The sequence below is a fragment of the Neofelis nebulosa genome, chromosome 14 (genome assembly GCF_028018385.1).
Source record: "Neofelis nebulosa isolate mNeoNeb1 chromosome 14, mNeoNeb1.pri, whole genome shotgun sequence".
In the NCBI taxonomy this organism is placed as follows: domain Eukaryota; kingdom Metazoa; phylum Chordata; class Mammalia; order Carnivora; family Felidae; genus Neofelis; species Neofelis nebulosa.
Window position 1 is genome coordinate 42,862,276 of NC_080795.1, and position 21,373 is coordinate 42,883,648.

The window sequence follows — 21,373 nt, forward strand, 5'->3', positions numbered from 1 at the left end:
CATGGGTAGGATTGCACTTCTCTCCTCCCTTAAAGGTAGGCACGGCCATGTGACACTTTGGCCAAGAAAAATGTGAGAAGTTTTTAAGAACAATTCACATTCCTTTCCCCTTTCATGGATTGGGCTATAGTTAAGACACAGTGGAGGTTCCATCAACTTCTATTGCTAAAGATGATATGGAGCACAGCTCTTTTGGTCCCAAGTTGGACACGTAGGAGATAAAAATTTCTGTGGTTTTAAACCATTTAAGGCTTTAGGACTATTCATGAGAGCCTATTCTGACTGATATGAGTGGTTTTTTAATAAGGGCAAAATGAGGTTCTGAGCCACAGACCAGTTGTCGTTTAGCTGAACCTTGTTTTCTTTGTATTGATCTCATTCATTAGAGAATTCCATGAAGGCACATATCTATGCCACACTCACCACTGTATTTTATGAACTCAAAAATCTGTTGGGCAAATGAATAAAATACCTAACAGGAAGGCTACTATACTTAGCCCTGATCAATTACAGATCTAGTTGCTCATGAGGTTGCTGGACATACATACAGCACATCACAGAACCCTGGAGCACAACAAACTACCCCCAAAGTTAGTGGTTTCAAACACTTTATTATTTCTTCAAATTTTGAATTCAGCTGGGTAGTTCTGCTCCATGTGGTATCTGCTGAGGTGAAATATCAGAGATAGCTTCATCCCTCAAACGTGTGGTGCTCTGTTGGCATGGCTGGAACAGCTGAGGTTTGGCCAGGCACGTTTCTCTCCACCTCCTTTCTCTAATAGGGTCACCCAACCTCTTTCCATAGTGGCTCAGGGTTCCAAGAGGACAAGCCCCAATGTGCAAATACTTGTCTAGCTTCTGCTTGAGGATGCCTCAGGGACCAAATCTCATTGGCCCAGGGTCAGTGTGGAAGGGGACAAGGAGTGCAAATACCAGGGTGGTTCACTGGGAACCACCAGTGTTACCTAGCCTGTGATCCCAAAGCAGATAGCTAAAGTCACAACACCTTGTTTTTTACAAATAAGAACTAGACCCAGAGGTTAAATTATTGGCCCAGGATTACATGTCTAAATGACAAATGGGGGAAAAAAGTATCCGCTCATGCTGTAAATCTTTGCATACTGGCAAGAAGTCAAAGGTTTGTTATAGCCTTTTACTATGTCTCATTGCCTTCCACTTCCCTTCAAACTACTTTCCGCTTTTTCCTTTCCTGATTCTCAGTAGCCAATTGTGGGCAACTTTGAATATCTATGCTCAGGAAGATAACAGTGCAGACAATCCAAAATAGAATGTGTCTTGTAGCATTATCTAAATGAATAATAGGTATTAGGTGAATAATAATATAGCATGCTCCAGAAACTCATTATATTTCAAAGCAAATAAAGATGTCTTGTGACAAAATCACTTTAAAAGACCCGTAAACACCAGAGGAAAACCTCTGTTCTCATCTTCACCAGAATGACAATGTGCCAGCCTACAGTAAAGTGACTCTCTCTCTCGAAGCTTGCTGTATTTTAAGTTCTGTCCTCCCAGAGAAGAAAGGAAATGGTTGAGTTAAAGAAAAATTATGTCACTAGGAACTTGTAAGAAAGATGTACTGTAAGTGTACCCAAATTCACAATATCAAGAAATTGCACCAGTATCGACTGAGGGCTGGGCATTTATTTAAAACTAAATATATATCATCCATTCATATACACGTTCATTTTACATTATTACATCTTAATATTCATCACACACTAGAGAGTTTTTAAGAATTTTTCAAAGTCCTGTACTGAGGCTTTGGCAATCTCTTCACAAAATATTTCATCAGGCACAGACACTAATTTGTCCAAAGAAATGTAGTTAAGTTTTGTTGGATCATACTGTGCTCTTCCTAAATACGTAAGAAACAAATGTCTTTCCTTGATTTTAAACAACCTTGTATTAAATACCTAGAAAAGAAAAAAAAAGTGTTAAAAAAAAACATTGTGCACTGAAAGATGAACTATTAAAAATGTCTATGTCACTAAAAATTAAAAATTTTTTAATGTTTATTTTATTTTAAGAGAGCGTGAACAGGGGAGAGGCAGAGAGAGGAGACACAGAATCAGAAGCAGGCTCCAGGCTCTGAGCTGTCAGCACAGAGCCCGACATGGGGCTCGAACCCACAAACCGTGAGATCATGACCTGAGCCTAAGTCGGATGCTTAACCGACTGAGCCACCCAGACACACCTTCACTAAAAACTTTAATTAGGCTAACAACTATAAAGTACTGACTACATACTCAATAACTATGATAAATGCCACAGGGTTTAAACCATACAGCTTCTGCTAAGAAATTATGATTAAAAAGGGACTCAAAACTAATAAACAGAACAACTATAAAGTAATTAAGGGCTATATTGTAGGCAAAGAACATTGACTAATCCAGATAGAGGACATGTTGTTAAAACAGCAAATCCTCAGGCCTTGCCCTAAAAGTACTTAATCAGAAACTTTGAATGGGGTTCACAGGTTCTCCAGGTGAGTCTGATGACTGCCAAGTTTGAGAACCGAGGTTAGAAATCAAGGTCAATGGTACCAAAAAATTTGTAAGATTTCACAATCTGTGAAGCTTCCTTATTATTCTTGTAAAATTCCTGCTTGCTCCCTCTCTCTGATTAGCATCAGAATAAAATGAACCTGGCTTCTAGGAGAGCAACTTGGGAAAGCATGTCTTACCCATCTTGGGTTAAAACTCCTAAGAAGTAGCATAAGTGGCAGCAACTTTAAAAGGGAATCAGAAATAGACCAACCAGAACTGTTTTTTGCCAGAGAAAATTTGCTTCACACCACTGGTTTTAAAGCACCAGCCAAAACTTTAAGGTCTGTATCAGTTCCCTCACAGCCCTGTCAGTTAATGTATTTTTCCATTATTATTATTATTTTTAAACAATATTAGTCAGACCCCTAGGACTCTGAGAATCCCAAGAAGGAAGTCACAGTTTCATAACTGGGCTTCCCAGAAGTTAGGGGTCAGCATGCCTAAAAGTCTGTTTTTAAATAAGTGATTCTGATGCATCTGGTCAAGTTTATAGTTTCCTCAGAAAGCTTCTGTCCATCTTTGAGACCCCACTCATTCTACTGACAGTGTCAGTTCTTAGAGTGATAGCATATCCTAGTTAAGAGGATGGGTTTTTAAACTCGACTGCCAGAGTTGCAATCTTGGCTCTGTCCCTTGTTACCTAGGTAGCCTTTGGACAATTCTTTTATGCTTACTTTCTCCACTTGTAAAATGGGGATAACAGTACCCATCTCATATGGTTGCTGTGAGGGCTAAATGAATCAATACAAGTAAAACAGTAAAGACAGAGCTGGCACACAGTGAGCACTTAGTAGCTATCATTATTTCTATGATTTTCTTACCTCTTCTAAATTAAATTAATAGCTCTACAAGGTATCTGGTTAAGACTCTAACATTATGTAAATTAATTACATTTTAGAAGCTTGTCTTCCACACTAGATTACAAATTCCACAAGACTACAGACCGTGTCTGATTGATTTTTGTATCCCCAAATCAGATTATTTTCTCATGCTCTATCACTGAATTATTTAACCACTCAGGGGAAAACTAATTGTCATTGCTTTTTAGTTGAAGATCACTTACCTTATAATTGTTCCAATGAGCCAAATTTGTAACACCACTGCAGGCTTCTGACACTTTTAATAATGAATAGATACGCATTTGATGAAACAGAAAAATTCTCTATTAAAGGCCCATTCATAGTGAAATATGATAGGTAAATAAACATTGCTATTTGTGAAGGAATTGTACCAAATGCAATCTAATTCTGAACTGTATTAAAGTCATGTTTCTTTTGCCTATCTTTGTATCAAGAACATATATAGCAAATAGGGTACGGGGATCACTTTAATGAAATTCAATCATTCATTTGTTCAGCAAATATGTATCTAGTGCCTACTAAACGTCCTGGTGTAGTTCCAGGCACTGGGAATCCAGTAGTATATAAATCAGACAGGATCTCTACTTTCAAAAAGTTAACATTCTTGTGAACAAGCAGATAATGTCACTTACTAAAGACCAGGAAGTCTGATTAGATTAGAAAATAGAAATACGGCTTTGGCACAATGGCAAACTAGAACTGTTTTATGCTTTGGGAGGTGATCATTATAATATGGCTTAGCTAGTGGATTTAGATAGATTGTGAAATAAAAGTATACATAGAATTGAAAGGACCTTTAAGGGAAGTAATCTATTTCAGATTTAAATGGAGAAAAACACAATAGGGAATACCTTAGATTCCAACAGGCAGAATGACCAATATATAAAAACTATAGGGAAATAGATTCATCATTTGTGTCTCCTCTGGAGATGTCCATGTGTGCTCCAGAAGTTGTAAATATTTTTGCTTTTAACATTCATTTATTTTTTGGGGGGGGAAGGGCAGAGAGAGGGAGACACAGAATCCGAAGCAAGCTGCACACTATGAGTGCGGAGCCTGATGAGAGGCTCAAACCCATGAACCATGAGATCATGACCTGAGCTGAAATCAGGAGTTGGCCACTTAACCAACTGAGCCACCCAGGTGTCCCAGACATTGCTAACTTTTCACAAATGATCCCTCAACTTTGTTTGCTAGATGTGTTCTTGATTAAAAAGATGGGCAAAAGATGGGGCGCCTTGGTGGCGCAGTCGGTTAAGCGTCCGACTTCAGCCAGGTCACGATCTCGCAGTCCGTGAGTTCGAGCCCCGCGTCAGGCTCTTGGCTGATGGCTCGGAGCCTGGAGCCTGTTTCCGATTCTGTGTCTCCCTCTCTCTCTGCCCCTCCCCCGTTCATGCTCTGTCTCTCTGTCCCAAAAATAAAATAAAAAAAAAAAACGTTGAAAAAAAAAAAAATTTAAAAAAAAGATGGGCAAAAGAAATATGATCTTACTACAATGGTCAGTCTCAGAAGCAGACTATATTTGGTCTGATTCCTTTCCAAACAGCAAGTCATTTTTGCAGTGGAACAGCACTATGCACACAGACAGCAGTTCTGGATGAAGGGCAAGGACAGCTCTTCGAGTTGTGCGCTTGTTACCTGTGGGAACCTGACAATGAGGTGGTGGGGAATGCTCATCACATTGTGCACATAGTCGAAAATCTCTGTAAGTTTCCTTTTATTTGCAGTTAACATCTTTGGGACTTGGGTGATCATATGTTGAATTTCATTATGTTTAAAACCTAGTTCAAGACGACAAACCTAAAAGAAAGTAGAGTTGCTATGAATCATGAATGGAAATAGTTGTTTTGGTAATAGGCCAGAGGATACCCGGATTCCTTCAAAATTTGAAATGAGGACCTTAGAATCTGGAGACGGCTATGCCAATGCCAAGGGTTCATAACTTCCTGCTTCTGGGGTCACCTGAATTTCAAGCCCCTCTCCTGAGGACGAACTGCTCATGCCATGGTGATCATCATGAAGATCATAACTATGGTAAAACTGTCATAGCTATGAAATAGAATACTGGTTGGATGTGGAAGGCCTGGTCAGGCTATCTGGATGGGCCCTATATCACAGACCAACAGTTAAAATTTTCAAAGTGTTTTTTGAGCCTCTGCTCCCAAACACACTCATATACATGTTATCTGGAAAACCTACATCTCAAAATTCCAGACAGAGATGATCAAACTAAATACCCAAATGTAGCTTATTGTACGCACTTATAGTATCCTATGCTCCCCCACCAATTGACTGCTCTTATTACTCTGTTTGCTATGCCCCCACTAGACTATAAGCTCCATGTGAGCAGGGACTATCTCCCTAGCACAGTGCAAAGGCAGGTGCTCAATAAAAGTTTCCTCAACAACTGGACATGAAACACTTTTAGCACCTCAGAAAAATAGGCCTTATATCATAATTTCAAATACTACTATAGCTTTGCTTACTTGTCAGCTGCCTTTGGCTTTATACTATCCTCTTGAAGGAAGGACAGTAAAGAGTGTCTGGTATGTTCTGTGATAGAACTGGCAATTGGCACAGTTCTAAGGAGAGCAATGTGCTGGCTACTAGTTTCTTCACAGAAGTCTTTTGGATCCAGCCTCCAAAACTCATCCCCCACCGAGATGACATAAACCTGGGCAAGAGATGCCCTCAAGTCTCACACTGGGCAACAGATGCAGTTTCCAGGCATTACCCAGGTACCTAATTCATTACTCCAGGGTTACGTTTCAATGTCTACAAGGGGATTCACTCCCATAACACCTGGTAAACATGTGAACATGTTATTAACTAAAACTGCTTGCTAGATACTTATTGTATCATTTCCTATATCCATCTTTTTAGAAATAACTTCTTTCACAATCTAGTTTTCTTTTAAAATGACAGTACAAAATCTATCCTCTTCTTAAGCAACAAAGCTGATTTCTGAAAAGCTTAAAGTCATCCTACCTTCATGTTTTCTTTCACAGGTTCCAGACTTCCAGTTAGTAGCCTTGGGAGACGAACTATCAGATCTCTAGTCTATAGTTGTAAAACAATCTGTTATTACTATGTATGCATATTTAACTAGTTTGGAAAAACAAGGCATTACTAGGAACTAGGAAGGAACACAAAACTAATTTTAAAATATGACCCATTAAGAAAAATGCTAGGAAGCCTGAAAACACATAAACTTAATACTGTTTGAGGAGAAAACAAACACTGAAACCAAACTTAAGGCACCACCATGATGGAATATTATAAAATGATATGGCTATATATTTAACATAGCAGGGTAATTCATTGTGGTACAAAAATACCAGGCATTTATAGAATTCATATGGGCTAGGTATCTGTTAGAAACATGAGAGATTTAAGTTACTAAATGAAGCTGACACGGAAGTATACAAATTCTTCCCTTACCTTCTTCACGCTAAGTTCAAGTTCTTTCTGAAAAAATCCCAATCTGTTATCCAATCTTTCCACTGAAAAACTCAGCAAAAATGGTGCATTTCTGACCATCTGTGCAATATGTGCCTTGCTGAAATTTTTTGACTGTAGATAAGCCACTCTAGAGAAACAAACAAAAAACACACGTACACATGATCAACATTTACTAATGTCATGCTACTTCCCAAAGTAACAAACCAGAAAAGGAATAAGTAAAAACATTCTATAGTAATGGCCCAAATATGGTTAAAGCAAAACAAGCATCCATCCAACTCTAGAATGGTTCCCATTTATACTTAGAAACCAAATAATTCTGAAATCTAACAGACTGATTCTCTTTTCAGTTAATCTGACTTATTTTATTACTTGATAGAAGAAAATCAAATAGTTTCTGTTTAAGAACAGAAAATCCATAAATTAAGAAACTAAGAGATTCCAAATTCTTTTTGTAAAGACCCTCAAGCATGGCTAAAATCGGGAGTTGTTTCAGTTAGTCAATTTCCTGAGTATTTATTTTCATAAATAATTTTTACCATAGTTTCCATTGTGCATTTTGTTAACAACTGAGAAATTCCTGTTCAGTTTCTGGGAACAAAAGTAAGGTAGTAAAATATAGAAAATATGACTATGAAATAACATTATTGATTTTAAACACTTATAAGCACAGTAAGAAGCAGTTTTATTAAATGCCTAAAATATAGGAGGGCATGTTTAATTCTCACCAGAAAAAACAAAAAACAAAAAACATGTGAACCAGGTAAGTTTTCCACATTGCATTTGAAGAAACACAGATTCAGAGAAGTTAAATACATACCTTCTTTAGACCACAAACTAATTAATGACCAAGCTGAGATTTGAACTTGGGCATGCCTACATTGAATGCCACCATATGGCATGGTATATTCTATACCGTATGCCACCAGAGCTTATATTTTAAAGTGACTACTACTCCTTTAAAGGACTCCTTAGAGTTCATCAGAAAAAAGACCAAAAAATTTAAGTGTATAAATATTTTAAATGCAAGGCAAAAAACAACAACAACAAAACCACCATCGACAAAGTCAAATGACAAATATTTACAATGTGTCATAGAGAAACAACTAATTTTATTAAAATATAGAAGAATGCTTATAAAAGACAGAACAAGTCCTAATTTTAAAATGGCAAAGGATGTATGTGATTTATGAAAAAGGAAATGTAAATGGAAATTTAGCATATGAAAAGATACTCCAAACATTTCTGGAACAACACTGAGGCAGTTTTTATGTACAAAATGAACTGAAACCATAAAGTTAGATGTCACAGTATTAGTGAGGGTACTAGAGAAACTGGCACTTCTGTAAGATGTTGGTGGGAGTATAAACTGGAAAACAACTTGACAAAGGACCACCTGTCAATACCTATTAAAATTATAAATGCACATACCCTTTGACCTAGCAATTCCCTTCTAGAAATCTGTCGTACAGATATATACCACTATGTGTGAAATGATACATATGATAACGAGAGTCACTGCAGCCTTGTGATTACTAGTAGAGATTGGAAACAACCGCCATGTTTATCATAAGGGACTAGATGATCCTCAGTATGAACTATACTAGCATTAAAAAGAATAGGAAGTGCCAATACAAAATTATCTCTAACATATAGTTAAGGTAAGAAAGTGGGGTGCAGAATAGTATGCATAAAAATGCTGTCAATTGTATGTATGGGGAATCATGTATATTTGTACACACAGATCTACACATATGCTTGCATATGATAAAACATTCTTAGCACATTGAACACAAAATTGGTAATAGGAGCTGCCTCCACAGATAGGTCTCAGAAGGTTGATGAGGGATAGGAAATAAGTGGGTGGAAAGTAGGGTTACTTCCATGCCCCCCGCCATTTTTTTTTGGTCATAGCAAAAATCAGTATCTGACTAAAACATTATCAAAACCTTTGTCTACATGGTGATAATTTTTCTAATAAAAAATTAAGATATAAGGCCCAGCCAAAAAATTTTTTTAAATGATTTAAATGCAGATTATTCACTTGAAAATTCTTATGAAGAATCAAATAAATTTTTTATACATTTGAAATTTTGTGCATTCAAAAGACAAAAAGTATATGAAACCAATGCTATTACAGAAATCCTAGAAAATAAGACTGCTGTACATATCAGAGACAAAAGCTAGTAAGTTCAATTAAATAAAGATTATCTTACTCTCGACTCTTACAGCAGAAGCTTATTTGTTGTCATATGTGGATAAACTACCTATTAAAAAATTCCAAGTAATTAAAACAAATGCTCCAGAGTTTTGAGTCAGCTAGGTTTAGGGATCATTAGACCATGCTGTCTACGGGAGAATATCCCTTAGTTGTTAGGAGCATGCATGATCTACAGCAAGTAACGTCCGCTTCTTTTAAACTTCGGTTTCCTTCACAGAATTAGGAGTGGGGAGACAACATGGTACAGTAGCCAGGACTCTGCAGTTAGACTAAGTGGGCCTGAATCCCAGCTCTGCCACTTATACTACCTGCGTAATCTTGGGCAAATCATTAAACCTCTCTGTGCCTCCTCTGTAAAATGGGGTTGTTAGTAATATGGTGCAATAGTTAATGGTACTGAAATAGTGTCGTATGGTGATGGATGGTAGCTACACTTGTGGGGAGCATAGCATAACAGACAGCCTTATACAGACTTGTTGAGTTACTCTGTTGTACACCTGGAACTAACATAGCATTGCACATCAACTATACTTCAATTAAAAAAAATAATATCAGTGCAGTAGGCAGCATCTGAAATGGCTCCCAATCCCCACCTCCTAGTATACACACTTCTTTTGAATACATCTTGAACAATAGGGCAAACTGGTGTTGGAATGGGGAGAGATCAGTATTCCAGAATCAGAAGCAGAGCTGGATACATCAGACTGTGTTTCCTTCGTTCTCTTCCCTGTATTATAATAGCCTATTTATATTATACCAGACTGTAAGTCCCATGAAGAGAGAGTGTGCATGTCTATCTTTTGTGGTTCAAGTCTAGCTAAGTGCCTTACATATCTAACAGCTCAAATTGTTCAATGTAAGGAATCCAGTTTTTTGTTTAGATTTTTCCTATTCCAGAGACAAGACATTGGACTCTGAAGCTTCAAGGAACTGCACAGTTCTCTGAAATGCATCAGTGTAAGAATAATCTGGAGGTGAAGACTAGAGGCGGACCAGTTAGGAGACTACTGCAGTAATCTTCATGTGAAATGATGGGGGCCTGAGGTAACCTTCACAGTGAAGATTAAGAGAAATGTGTTGACTGATTTGAGAGAGATAAAAATGGAATTCATAGGTGATTTCACAGTGAAGATTAAGAGAAATGTGTTGACTGATTTGAGAGAGATAAAAATGGAATTCATAGGTGATTTATTAGATGTGGATACTAAAAGAAGAAAAGTCAAAGTCAATACCAATATTTCTAATTTGGGCAACAAGGTGAGCAGTGCTTTATCTGGGAATACAGGGAAGAACTGACTCTTGGGTGAGAAGTGGGGATGATGATAAATTCAAAACATGAATTTAGGGACAGGGGCTCTGTCTTGCCCTCTGTGGTGTTCCCAATGCCTAGCAGGATTCTTCAACGTTTTTTATTTTTATTTTTTTTTTATTTTTGGGACAGAGAGAGACAGAGCATGAACGGGGGAGGGGCAGAGAGAGAGGGAGACACAGAATCGGAAACAGGCTCCAGGCTCCGAGCCATCAGCCCAGAGCCTGACGCGGGGCTCGAACTCACGGACCGCGAGATCGTGACCTGGCTGAAGTCGGACGCTTAACCGACTGCGCCACCCGGGCGCCCCTAGCAGGATTCTTATCTCACAGATCAATACTGTCTCATTTCACTGTATTGATTCTCACAGATTTTTCTTTGAATGTTGAATGAAGTACAAAGATGTTTATAGAAATGCTTTTTAAAGAAGAAAAAAAAGAACAACCAAAATAGCCAATTTACGGAAATGATTAAGCGAATTATACAATAATGTGCCAAGAGGATGCCAAATGTCTACCATCAAAAATTGGCCAGAAAATAAAAAAAAAAACACACAAAAAAGTTCAGGCTTTCATAATTTAAGTGCACTCTCAGATAATTCAGCCATCTGCTAATGGATTAAATTTTTTTTTTATTCTAGTCTCCAAAGAGATACAGTTAAGTATTGACTCAGCAATAAGCTGAACACATAAAAGTATGAAGTTGAATAGTAAACTGTCTTAGATACTTAATCCTGATCAAAGAAAATCTATAACAACAACAAAATAACATTCATGTTCATTATCAGTCAATCCTTATGCAGCTGAGACTTAAAAATAACTTACATATACATTTCCTTCATAACCATAACCACTTCTTGGGTTATGTGAAAATCATTGTAACAGCCCTACCTGGTCTTAAGATTTTCAAGGTCTTCAGAGAAAATAGCATAGTTTTTAGTCAGGTATGTTCCCAGTTGGTTATCCTCTATACCCAAATCTTTAAGAAACACGAGTATTTGCTTAATGTCTTTTTCAAAATCCAGTCTCAGAAGGAGGTTGGCTGCATCTGGATGTTTTTCTATCTTTGAGAGATCTACTCCTATAATAAATTGCAAATACTGTTTGAGGAAAACAGTTTAGGTAGGTCATTAAACTTCATACACAAAAACACAAAAAATTACTGATGAAGACCAACAACCTGTCCAAAGGAGAACTGAGATAGGCCAATAGCAATTTCTAAATATATTTAAACTAATCTGGTTGCAGAAATAAAAATAAATTAAAATGAAATATAGTACTTATTTCAAAGTCATCTATAGAGGAAAACAGTGCATTTGGGGCTAAATTTCTACCCAAAACAAATTTACCAAGTCATACTGACCTAGCTAGGATCATCACCTTTATCTATGCTTTCTTGAATATTGTTTGAAGGATGCTTATCAATCCCTGGTGATCTCCACAGTAACTGCTTAACTGGTAATTCTGCAGTGTAACAAACCCTATAAATGATTGTTACTTTCTTCAAAGTTTGTCATTTTCTTAGTTATAAGCATTATTTTAAAAATATACTTATGATGGGGCATTTGGGTGGCTCAGCTGATTAAGTGTCCAAATCTTTAATTTTTTTTTAACATTCATTTATTTTTGAGAGACACAGACAGAGAACAAGCAGGGGAGGGACAGAGAGAGAGGGAGACACAGAATTTGAGGCAGATTCTAGGCTCTGAGCTGTCAGCACAGAGCCTGATGCGGGGCTTGAGCCCACGAGCCATGAGATGTTGACCTAAGTCAAAGTCAGACACCTAACCTACTGAGCCACCCAGGTGTCCCTAGTGTCCAACTCTTGATTTTGGCCTCGGTCATGATCTCTAGATTCATGAGTTCACACCCTGCATCAGGTTTTACACTGGCAGCATGGCGCCTATTTAGGATCCTGTCTCTTCCTCTCTCTCTCTCTCAAAATAAATAAATAAACTTAAAAATATATATATACTTATGATCCCCTCCAGAGGGGAAATAAAAATAACCTGATGTCTTACTCATTGTAATCTCCAGGTCTTCAGCATAAAGACCAGTACCTTGAAGGAGCTCAAGAAATATCTGTGTGAGAACAGGTGAGCGTATACAGCCCTCAAATATGCAACACAGCAGGAAGTATACAACCTGTAACCCTCACATATCCTTATAATCTTAGGTAGTCTAAGAAAATGAGACAAGGGACAGGAGAAAGGAAGGAGAAAGCAAGTTGTTATTTTAAAGTATTCTCTGGTTATGGATATAATTAGATGTCAACATTAATTAGGCAGGGAATCAAAGTAACCTGTAATTCAAAATTTTCATTAAAACTGAGGGTTTTATTCTCTCATTTTTTTCCTTTTATCTGGTTAAAAAAAAAAAAACATGAATAGGAAAGGCCTATTTCTTACCTTTAGAATAAACCTTTGAAGATAATGTAAAATTTCAAGGTTAGACTTAAATTTTATATTCTTAAAAATATTTCTTCAGGTTAAAAATACTCTAAAAATGATTTCCAGAAGCAACTGTATAATCTTAAATATAAAAGCAAAGAAATAAAAACATTCTTTCTTTAATGGTATACACAACCAGAAAAATAAATTATTACATCCAAACATATTTGTAAACCCATATTTATTGATATTAAACAGGCATTGATATAAGATGATCATGAACAGAAAAACAGATTACACAAACACACACACAGAACGAAAACCAGAAACAGATCCAGGATGAGCTAAATAAATAAAAAATTAGCATAAATAAGGACATTTCAAATTAATGATGAAAAGATGGACAATTCATTAAAATATAATGGGATCACTAGCTATACATTTGAAAAGTAATTGTTTTCATAACTACACTTATCATGGTGAACATGATATAATGTACAGAACTGTTGAATCATTATGTTGTATATCTGAACTACATAACGTATGTCAATTATACTTAAATTTAAAAAGTTCCTTGTACATCTGATATAAAATTTCAGAAAGATTAAGAATCTAAATGTGTACTAACTCTACAGCTACTAGAAGAACACAGAGTTTTAAAAATATTAAGCTTGACTACATAAAAATATAAAACCCTTGTATGGTTTTCTGTAATAAATTGCAGAGAAAAAAGTGGGGAAAGCTATTAACAAATTGGTGATAGGGTTACCTTTGGAAAGTGGAAATGGATATGCAGAGAAGGTGAGAGTTCTTTCTCTTATGATACTTGCATTATTAACAACTAGATGTAATTATTTTATAATTTAAAAATAACATTAGTAGAAAAATAAATTAAAATTGTTAGATGAAAAGATAAGACAGAAACTAGTTCTAAAAATCTGTGATAAATGTGGGAAGAGGTGCTTTAAAAATAACATAAAAGGTTCAGACTTCAAATTTAATTTAATATTACAGCTGACATGTGCTGAAGTGCCTTGCTCAGCGTGAGCCGTCACACCATGACTGTGCTGAAACAGAAATCCTGAAAAGCTGCTTTTTAACAGCAATAGGAGAGCAGAATCTCATGCTTTTTAACAGCAATAGGAGAGCACGCTGCTGTCAGCACAAATCACTTGGGCTTACTCAAGATTTCATTAACTTGAAAAAATAATCACTGAATGCGTACTATGGACCAGGCACTCCTGTTAGGCTCTGGGGATATAAAAAATGAATAATACACGATGCTAACATCTAAGTGACCAGAGTCTAAGTTGGTTTTATCTGTTCAGTAACTAAAAATATTACCACTGTATTCAGTTATGGTTATACATATTTAGTGTATCCATCAAGGTCTGGCAGGATTGCCCTAGAAAGTGCAAACAAAAAGAACTTTAATGAAGAGACTGTACAGTGTGGTGTCACAGAGTTGAGGGAACTGACAAGGGCACCCCTAGTGCTACCGAGACAGGCAACAAAAAGTATTACCCAAACCCACAGGGAGCTGCAAGCTGTTGAGAAAGGGCTGCTCAGTTGGAGCTGTTGTCATGGAGCGAGGCAGTTATAGGACCCAAAGCTGGGAGGGAACAGGGAAGACAGTACTCCCACCTGCCCTCCCTCTCCTCCTGCAAGTGCCTCCCACCGGCTGAAGCTGCCCAGAAGCCAGCTGGCAAAGGAGCTCTAGTGCACAGAGGTTAGCCTCCTAGGATACAGACAGAATGGACAGAAAAAGGCAGAAAATAGATCTGAGAAGCAGAGAGGCACCAGGACACTAGGGTCCTTAAAAATACTGTTTGACCATGTAATCATGGCTCCTCTGTTCTGTCATTTAAATTACTTCCAAGATGTGCTGTCCACAAATCAACATACAGATGAACAGCTGAAACATATTCTAAAACTGTTAAGTATGCTGTAAATTATTTAAAGGCAGGGCCACGTCTTCTGTTTATCTTGTGTTACCCATAGTACTTCTCATAAGGTTGGAGGAAGCTGTTCCAAAAGGAAGGGGGCTGACTCTTCTGTTTGCAGTAGATGTCATCTTTCTCTCCCCTTTGACCCCACGAAACACTTTATTCATATGTCTTCTGTGGCACTTACCACTTTACCTTTCATCCTTGTAGGCTGGTTATTCTTATAGATGTATATTTAGATGCTTCTAAAGACTTGAAGCTTCGTGAGAACAAAGGCCATTCCCTGTATATTTGGGTAACTTGCATAGGAACAGGTAAGTAAGCAATTGTAATACTGTTATTAGCACAAGAAAGGCAGTAAGCTGCGGGTGATAGGAACGCCCAGCTAGCGGAGGGTCACTGAAGATATTTTAGAAGTTACTTGAACTTGAATTAAGTTTTCCAGTCGTCAGAGCTGGCCAACCAAAAGGATGGAAGGGGCAAGCAGTGAAGCTGCAAAGGTAAGCAGGGGCCAGACCAGACAGAGCTCTGATATCTTGGGAAGGCTTTGAAGGACTTCAAGTAGCTCACTGATGTAGTCAGATCTGCATTTTAGAAAGAGAACTGATATTAGGGATCATCGGGGTAATGGTGCTGATAAGACGAATATCAAGTTAGAAAACTCCTCATTTTCCAGTGAAAAATAAGGATCTAAACTATGGCAGCGACTGGAGAATGAGAGTAGCACATGGATTTGACAGAGAATCCCTCACCTACCCTGCTCCTCTCAATCCCCTAGGAGAAAGGTTTGTCATATGGGAAAACGAAGCCTGAGAAGTGCCAGACCCAGAGATAATGAGAAAAGCAGAAGGCTGAAATAAGATGCTGGACTGAAAATGAGAGGACCAAGTAAAAAAGCCTGTGGTGGGGTCCCTTGGCTGCCTTCAACTCTCCAGGCCCAAGTATGTCCTCCCAACCAACAAGCTGAAATACTCTGGAGTAGGCCTAGAGAGAAACCATCGAAATTAGGGGGGCAGTGGGCTTCAGGAGGAAGGCTGTGGAGGGGGGGAATGGAAGTAATTCCTCACCTGATAGGGTTTACTGTAGGAAAAACTGTCCTGAGAGGCTATTGGAAGGTGTGGGAAAATCTGGCTCTAGAAATAAAGAAAAGGAATCAAAGGAAAAACAAGAATTATCATTAACTATGGAAAAATGAAAAGTTGTACAGGAAGGAAAACAATCCCAGGACAGCAAGCAATATTGATAGTCATAATGTTAATTGATGACTGATGATTCATCTAAAATTTGTTACCATAAACATACTGGGCAAATTGAGTAGGGGAAAGGTATGTGTGTACATACAAGAGATCAACTAATGTCTAAAGCTGATGAACCAAGAAATAACAGTATAAACAATTATATAAACAAAGGTTAACTGCAAACAAAGCCGTAAAACTTGAGTGGATACCTCTGGGGAAAGGCATGAAGGTCAGGAAGGATGAAGCAGAGAATATGGGTTTTCACTAGAGGGCTTTTCACACTATTTGGCTTTTGTTCATCTTGATAAAGATTAAGAATGCTGATTTGAACAAAGTAAGGCAAAATAACACAAATGAAGACTACACCAAGAAGTACTTGTAGGTTATTCAGACTTACCTAGAAGCACTAATTTCTGCAGAGTCTCAGAATGATCCACATAGTCTCGAAGTGTGAATGTATCTGGGGGCAATGGAGGGTCTGCAATAATCTGAATGGCCTCCTCCTCGGAAACTGGCTGCAACGGAGACAATGGAGGCAAATCGTCCAGTGCTTTGAAGCCAGCCATGTAGAAAGAAAGAAGCAGTTAGCTATCCAGTCTGTACAGCTAAAGCTAAACCCCTTCTTTTTAAATCTTGGAACCATTTCAGAATTAAAGATCTGAGTTCAAATATTTTCCACCTTCAGAGAGGTAAGGTTAAGACTATTTATAGAGAAATCAACTGCTGTTCCTCCAAGATAAGAAATCTGTTGGTAAGTTTCTATTCATAAAGAGGTCCTATACAAAATTTCTTTCCTTTGCTTTACTTTTAATCAACAGGTAAGAATGCTAAAGATCAACTGACCTTCAAGTACATTTTGAGATAGATTCTACCATAGCTTGTTAAACTGGACCAAAATACAACATATTCTACCAGCCTGATTTGTAGGAGTTAAAATCATTATCTCCTGAAATATCTTTTTTTTTAATGTTTATTTATTTATTTTGAGAGAGAGCAAGAGAGGGAGAGAAAGAGAGAGAGAGAAAGAGAGAGAAAGAGAGAGAAAGAGAGAGAGAGAGAGAGAGAGAGAGCGAGCGCACGAATCCCAAGCAGACTCTACACTGTCAGTGCAGAACCCAACACTGGGCTCGATCTCATGAACCATGAGATCATAACCTGAGCCGAAATCAAGAGTCAGATGCCTAACCAATTGAGCCACCCAGGTGCCCCCTGAAATGTCTTTTGATGCAATCCCCTTTCCTCCAAGTTATTCTCAAGTATGTTGGTTAAGTGTCTGACTTCAGCTTAGGTCATGACCTCACGGCTCGTGAATTCGAGTCCTGTGTCGGGCTCTGTGCCGAGACAGCTCAGAGCCTGGAGCCTGCTTCGGATTCTGTGTCTCCTCTCTCTGCCTTTCCCCTGCTCATGCTCTGTCTCTCAAAAATAAATAAACATTAAAAAAAAATTTAAAGGACTTCTGTGACTCTGTTCCTATCACCTGTAGTCCTTCCCTAAGGACATGACCCTCTCTGGTATAGTCTTGATTCTGATATTTTCTTTAAACCAAACAAGGTATGGAAGGCACTGGGAACTGTCACCAACCTTAAGCTAAAGAATCAAGACTATGATTTTTTTGTTCTATTTTTTGCTTCATAACACTACCCTTTATTTCTTATAGCCAGTCTTTCCTCCCTGCCCTCCTCAACCCAGCTATCTTTCTTTCATATTCTACTTAACCTAATATTACCTCATTGTGGTGAAATATTCCTTTTACAGAAATATTCCTAAAATAGAAAACATAGAAGGGAGAGGACTGACTAAAAAATGACACAACAGTGCTTTCAGGGGTGTCCCATTTGTGCTCTTTTTGGTTTGTTGATTATGGGAGCTATTATATAACTAAATGTGTATGTCAAAATTCGTAAAACTGTATATTCAAAAGCACTGAATTTTACTTGGATAAAACTATATCCTAATCAGGCATATAAAATTAGGATAAATTATTCCCTAATAAACCTAATTACCACCTGAAAAATTTTTTATAAAGATTCTAAATAATAAAGTTTTTAGAAAGCAACTGTTATACATATAGCTAGCTATAATGATATATATACATATATATGTGTATATATACACAAATTTATGAACTTGTTTTTTTAGTCAAATAAAGATATAATAGAAATAAATGAACAGAACCAGCATTGTTCTTTTCCTTGTGTGGTACAAAGTTATAACTTGAAATGGGCTAACAGACTATAAACAGTTAACTTGTTCAAACTAACAAAGTGGGGCAAAGGGAACTTTTCTGGAAGTTCAGAATTACCTTCTAGAGACAGCTCAGAATCAAAGCTGGGTATCTTTTGTGTCTTCTGTGTCTGCTCATTGACGGAAGGAAGCAGAGCACTCTGGGCAGAACTAATCTCTTGCCTACTTGAGTTCGTAGACTGGGAACTATTCCACAAGGAGGAAGTCCTATAAGTCTTAAATCCCCACGGGAGAAAGCAATTGTCAGAGGACATCTGTGGCTGAGCAGAAAAGCCATGCGACAATGTTGTTCCTCGTCTCTGAAACTGTTTTCCGAGTTGTGTAGCTGTAATGAAGCTACTCAACTTAACTGAATTGAACCATCTGGGTATCTGTTGGGCTGACAAAGCCATCTTTCTTAAAGTAGGCTACAAAGGAAATATATAACAGTCAAAAGAGAGAAACTTACTTTACTTAAATGTTTAAAACAGTATTCAAACAACAAAATGATAAACTGGAGAATCCTTTTTCTAACTGAAAGATGTTTAATAAATCTAGATGATTAGTCAGATGTTTCCTAAGCACAAGAAAAGCCATAAGCAAAGCAGTCCCAGGTATAAACCAAAAAACAGGAACTTCTGAACTGGAAAAATAAAGATTGCTTTACAATTAAAAAAAAAATCATTGGTATAATAAAAACACTTAAAACAAAAATCTGTAAATGTTTAAATTACAGCTGAGCCCAATAATCTGTTTAATATTTAGAGGAAATAAGGTGATATTAAGTGTTCTTGAAATTTAGTTTGAAAGACATTTAAGAAGCAGATTGTTAATCAAAACACTGACTCATTCAAATGCATTTTATGTATGTACATTAGTCACAAAATAAAAAACAATAAAAAAAATCTACCTTGTCCTAAATGAATTATCAAAATATTATCACTGTTATCTAGAAGATTGTTTCTTGCTTTATTCTCAGGGCTGAACACTGTTAAGATAAAGCTGTTCCTCAAAAGGGAATTGAACAAAACCAGTTTTGTCAAATTTTGTTTTTGGCTGTGGAAAAAGAAAAAGAAAAGCTTTGAAAAACAAAAGGTCAAAACTAGCAAGCAAAATGAAGTGACAGAAATACATACGCAACCAGCAATGAATACATGAATATTTTCACTGAAAAAGCAGTGGTTTTTAAAAAAGATTTTTATAAGGAAATTATGAAGAAATCTTGTCTACATCCAGCTTCATCAGAAGAGTAGACTTGCTGCATATAATTTTATGTTAAATAAGATAATCCACATAAAACACAGCCTGGAGTCCAGCATGTGGAAAATGCTCAACAAATGTTAGCCATTATCACTATTATTGATTACACATCCAAACAGAAATGAATTCTGAATTAATTGCAGCATACAATTTCTTGTTTTTCTACATATTGGAATTCAGCTTGTTTTATGATCTGAATTAGAGCAGATATTGAAGGTCTAGCCTCCTTCTGGAGATTTGTAGTTTAGGGAAATTTCCTGAAAGAGATTTACAAATGTCAAAGTCTGTCATTCTGAAATGATTTTAGAAAGGAAATAAGTATGCACAACAACCTTGCGGGATTGGTGCTTTTTGTTAAATTCTGGTAGGAAATGATTCTGCGAATCTGTCAAGTTTCCACTAAAACCTACAACATTGATTCTCTGCACAAAGTCATAAGGGAACTAAACTGGAAGCCAGAAGGCCTCAGTTGTGCTAGTTGACAAGACTATTTCTTGTGGTGCTGGGCAAATTGGCCCATGAAGGGGGTTCAATAACTATTCTTTAAATAACATTTTTTTAAAGGTTATAGGTACAGTAAGATGATTCTTAAAGTCCCTAGCAGCTCTAAAATGTTTTTTGACTTCTAAGTTTGTCGAAGCATTTCATACTACTTTGATTTCAAAGCAAACTCCTTAAATCCCACATTCACTGTAAAGACTTCTCAGCCTCACATATCGCGCAGATGAGCTTTTGAATTCCACCCATATTCATTAAAAGACCTTTTGCGTACAACTAATGTTTATCCCATTTGTATTAACAAGTGCACTAACCTCTCTTCCTCAACATTTCATTGCTGTAGATACCTTTTAACAATTGATGAATTATTCGGTCATGGGAGCTGGGATGGGTCCCCTCTCTCGACCCACCCTCCCATTAGCCCAGAGCCTTGCACTGCTCCAATGTGTGTTGGATGGAAGTGAATCAGTTCCAACTACGGCTAACTCATTTGTCTAGCTCGGTATTCAAAAGAGGGTAAGCCGCTTGCAGACGTGCATAAAATCCAGCGTACTGGTAACAGTAAATATAACACAACTTCAGGAAGATCAAAGAAAAAAGCCTTAAAGAATTCTGTAAAGTCCATTAAAATATCACACACTACTTGCTCTAGTTCGTCGCTAGGAATAGTAATTGGGACTGAAGTACTGTTTTTCCAGCGTTCAAGATTTCTACCTCTGTAAGGCTAATTAGCGAAATCAGGAGGTGAAAAAGGGGTGAATGGGAGAAAGGCTTCGTTATAAGGGGCCTCTCCTAACAAGCCTCCATAGCGAACTTCCGCAGGAAGCCAGCTGACAAGCTAGGCTTCCTTCCGCAAAACACGCTAATAGACAAGCATGGTTGAGATTTCGCCTCGTCGACCAGGGAAAAAAACAAAACAAAACAAGACTAATTGCCCCCGATAGGGTCGCGGAGACCCGAGAGCCCTGAGGCCCCGGGTGAGGCCTGGACGTGGGCAGATCCGGACCCGAACCCCACCAGGAGAGCGCCCCTCGCGCTCCGGCGGCTCCCGCTTTACCTGTGGCGAGGCCCAAGCTCGCGGTTTATTTTGGGGTGGCCTCCAGGCTGGCCCGGCGGACCGTCCCGCAGTACCCCACGCCAGCCGGCAAGCCAGCCCCGCCACCCCTGCCGGCCACCGCCGCCGCGCACCCTCGCCCACGTGGACTGCGGCCGGAGTGGGCGAGACTATCTGCGAGGCTGCGCGGGGGGGAGCCGGCGGCAGGCGGTGGGAAAAGAGCCGGTCAGGGGCCACAGCTTCTCTTCTCTCGCACGCCACTTCCCTTAGGCCTTGGCCACTGTGCATCTGAAATACCACGAGTCCGTAGAGATGCTTCTGCTGGAACGCCAGCGCGGGCACGGCC

General features: G+C 38.1%; 1 protein-coding gene across 3 annotated transcripts; it reads right to left on the reverse strand.

The window, feature by feature from the left end:
- Positions 1-1,642: 1,642 nt before the first annotated feature.
- Positions 1,643-21,346, reverse strand: MTERF3 (mitochondrial transcription termination factor 3). Of its 3 annotated transcripts, XM_058698636.1 has the most exons (9): positions 21,031-21,162; positions 19,126-19,271; positions 18,295-18,643; positions 16,390-16,542; positions 11,310-11,499; positions 6,869-7,016; positions 6,416-6,487; positions 5,066-5,227; positions 1,643-1,934 (listed from the first exon to the last, which is right to left on the reverse strand). In XM_058698636.1, exons 3-9 carry the CDS (start codon positions 18,626-18,628, stop codon positions 1,740-1,742), a joined length of 1,254 nt encoding a protein of 417 aa, XP_058554619.1. In that variant the 5' UTR covers positions 18,629-18,643; positions 19,126-19,271; positions 21,031-21,162; the 3' UTR covers positions 1,643-1,739. The 3 variants fall into 3 exon arrangements, with proteins under 3 accessions (XP_058554619.1, XP_058554618.1, XP_058554620.1); XM_058698635.1 differs by lacking the exon at positions 19,126-19,271 and having other exon boundaries at positions 21,031-21,346; XM_058698637.1 differs by lacking the exons at positions 16,390-16,542; positions 18,295-18,643; positions 19,126-19,271; positions 21,031-21,162 and adding an exon at positions 12,440-14,971.
- Between the last annotated feature and the right edge of the window lie 27 nt (positions 21,347-21,373).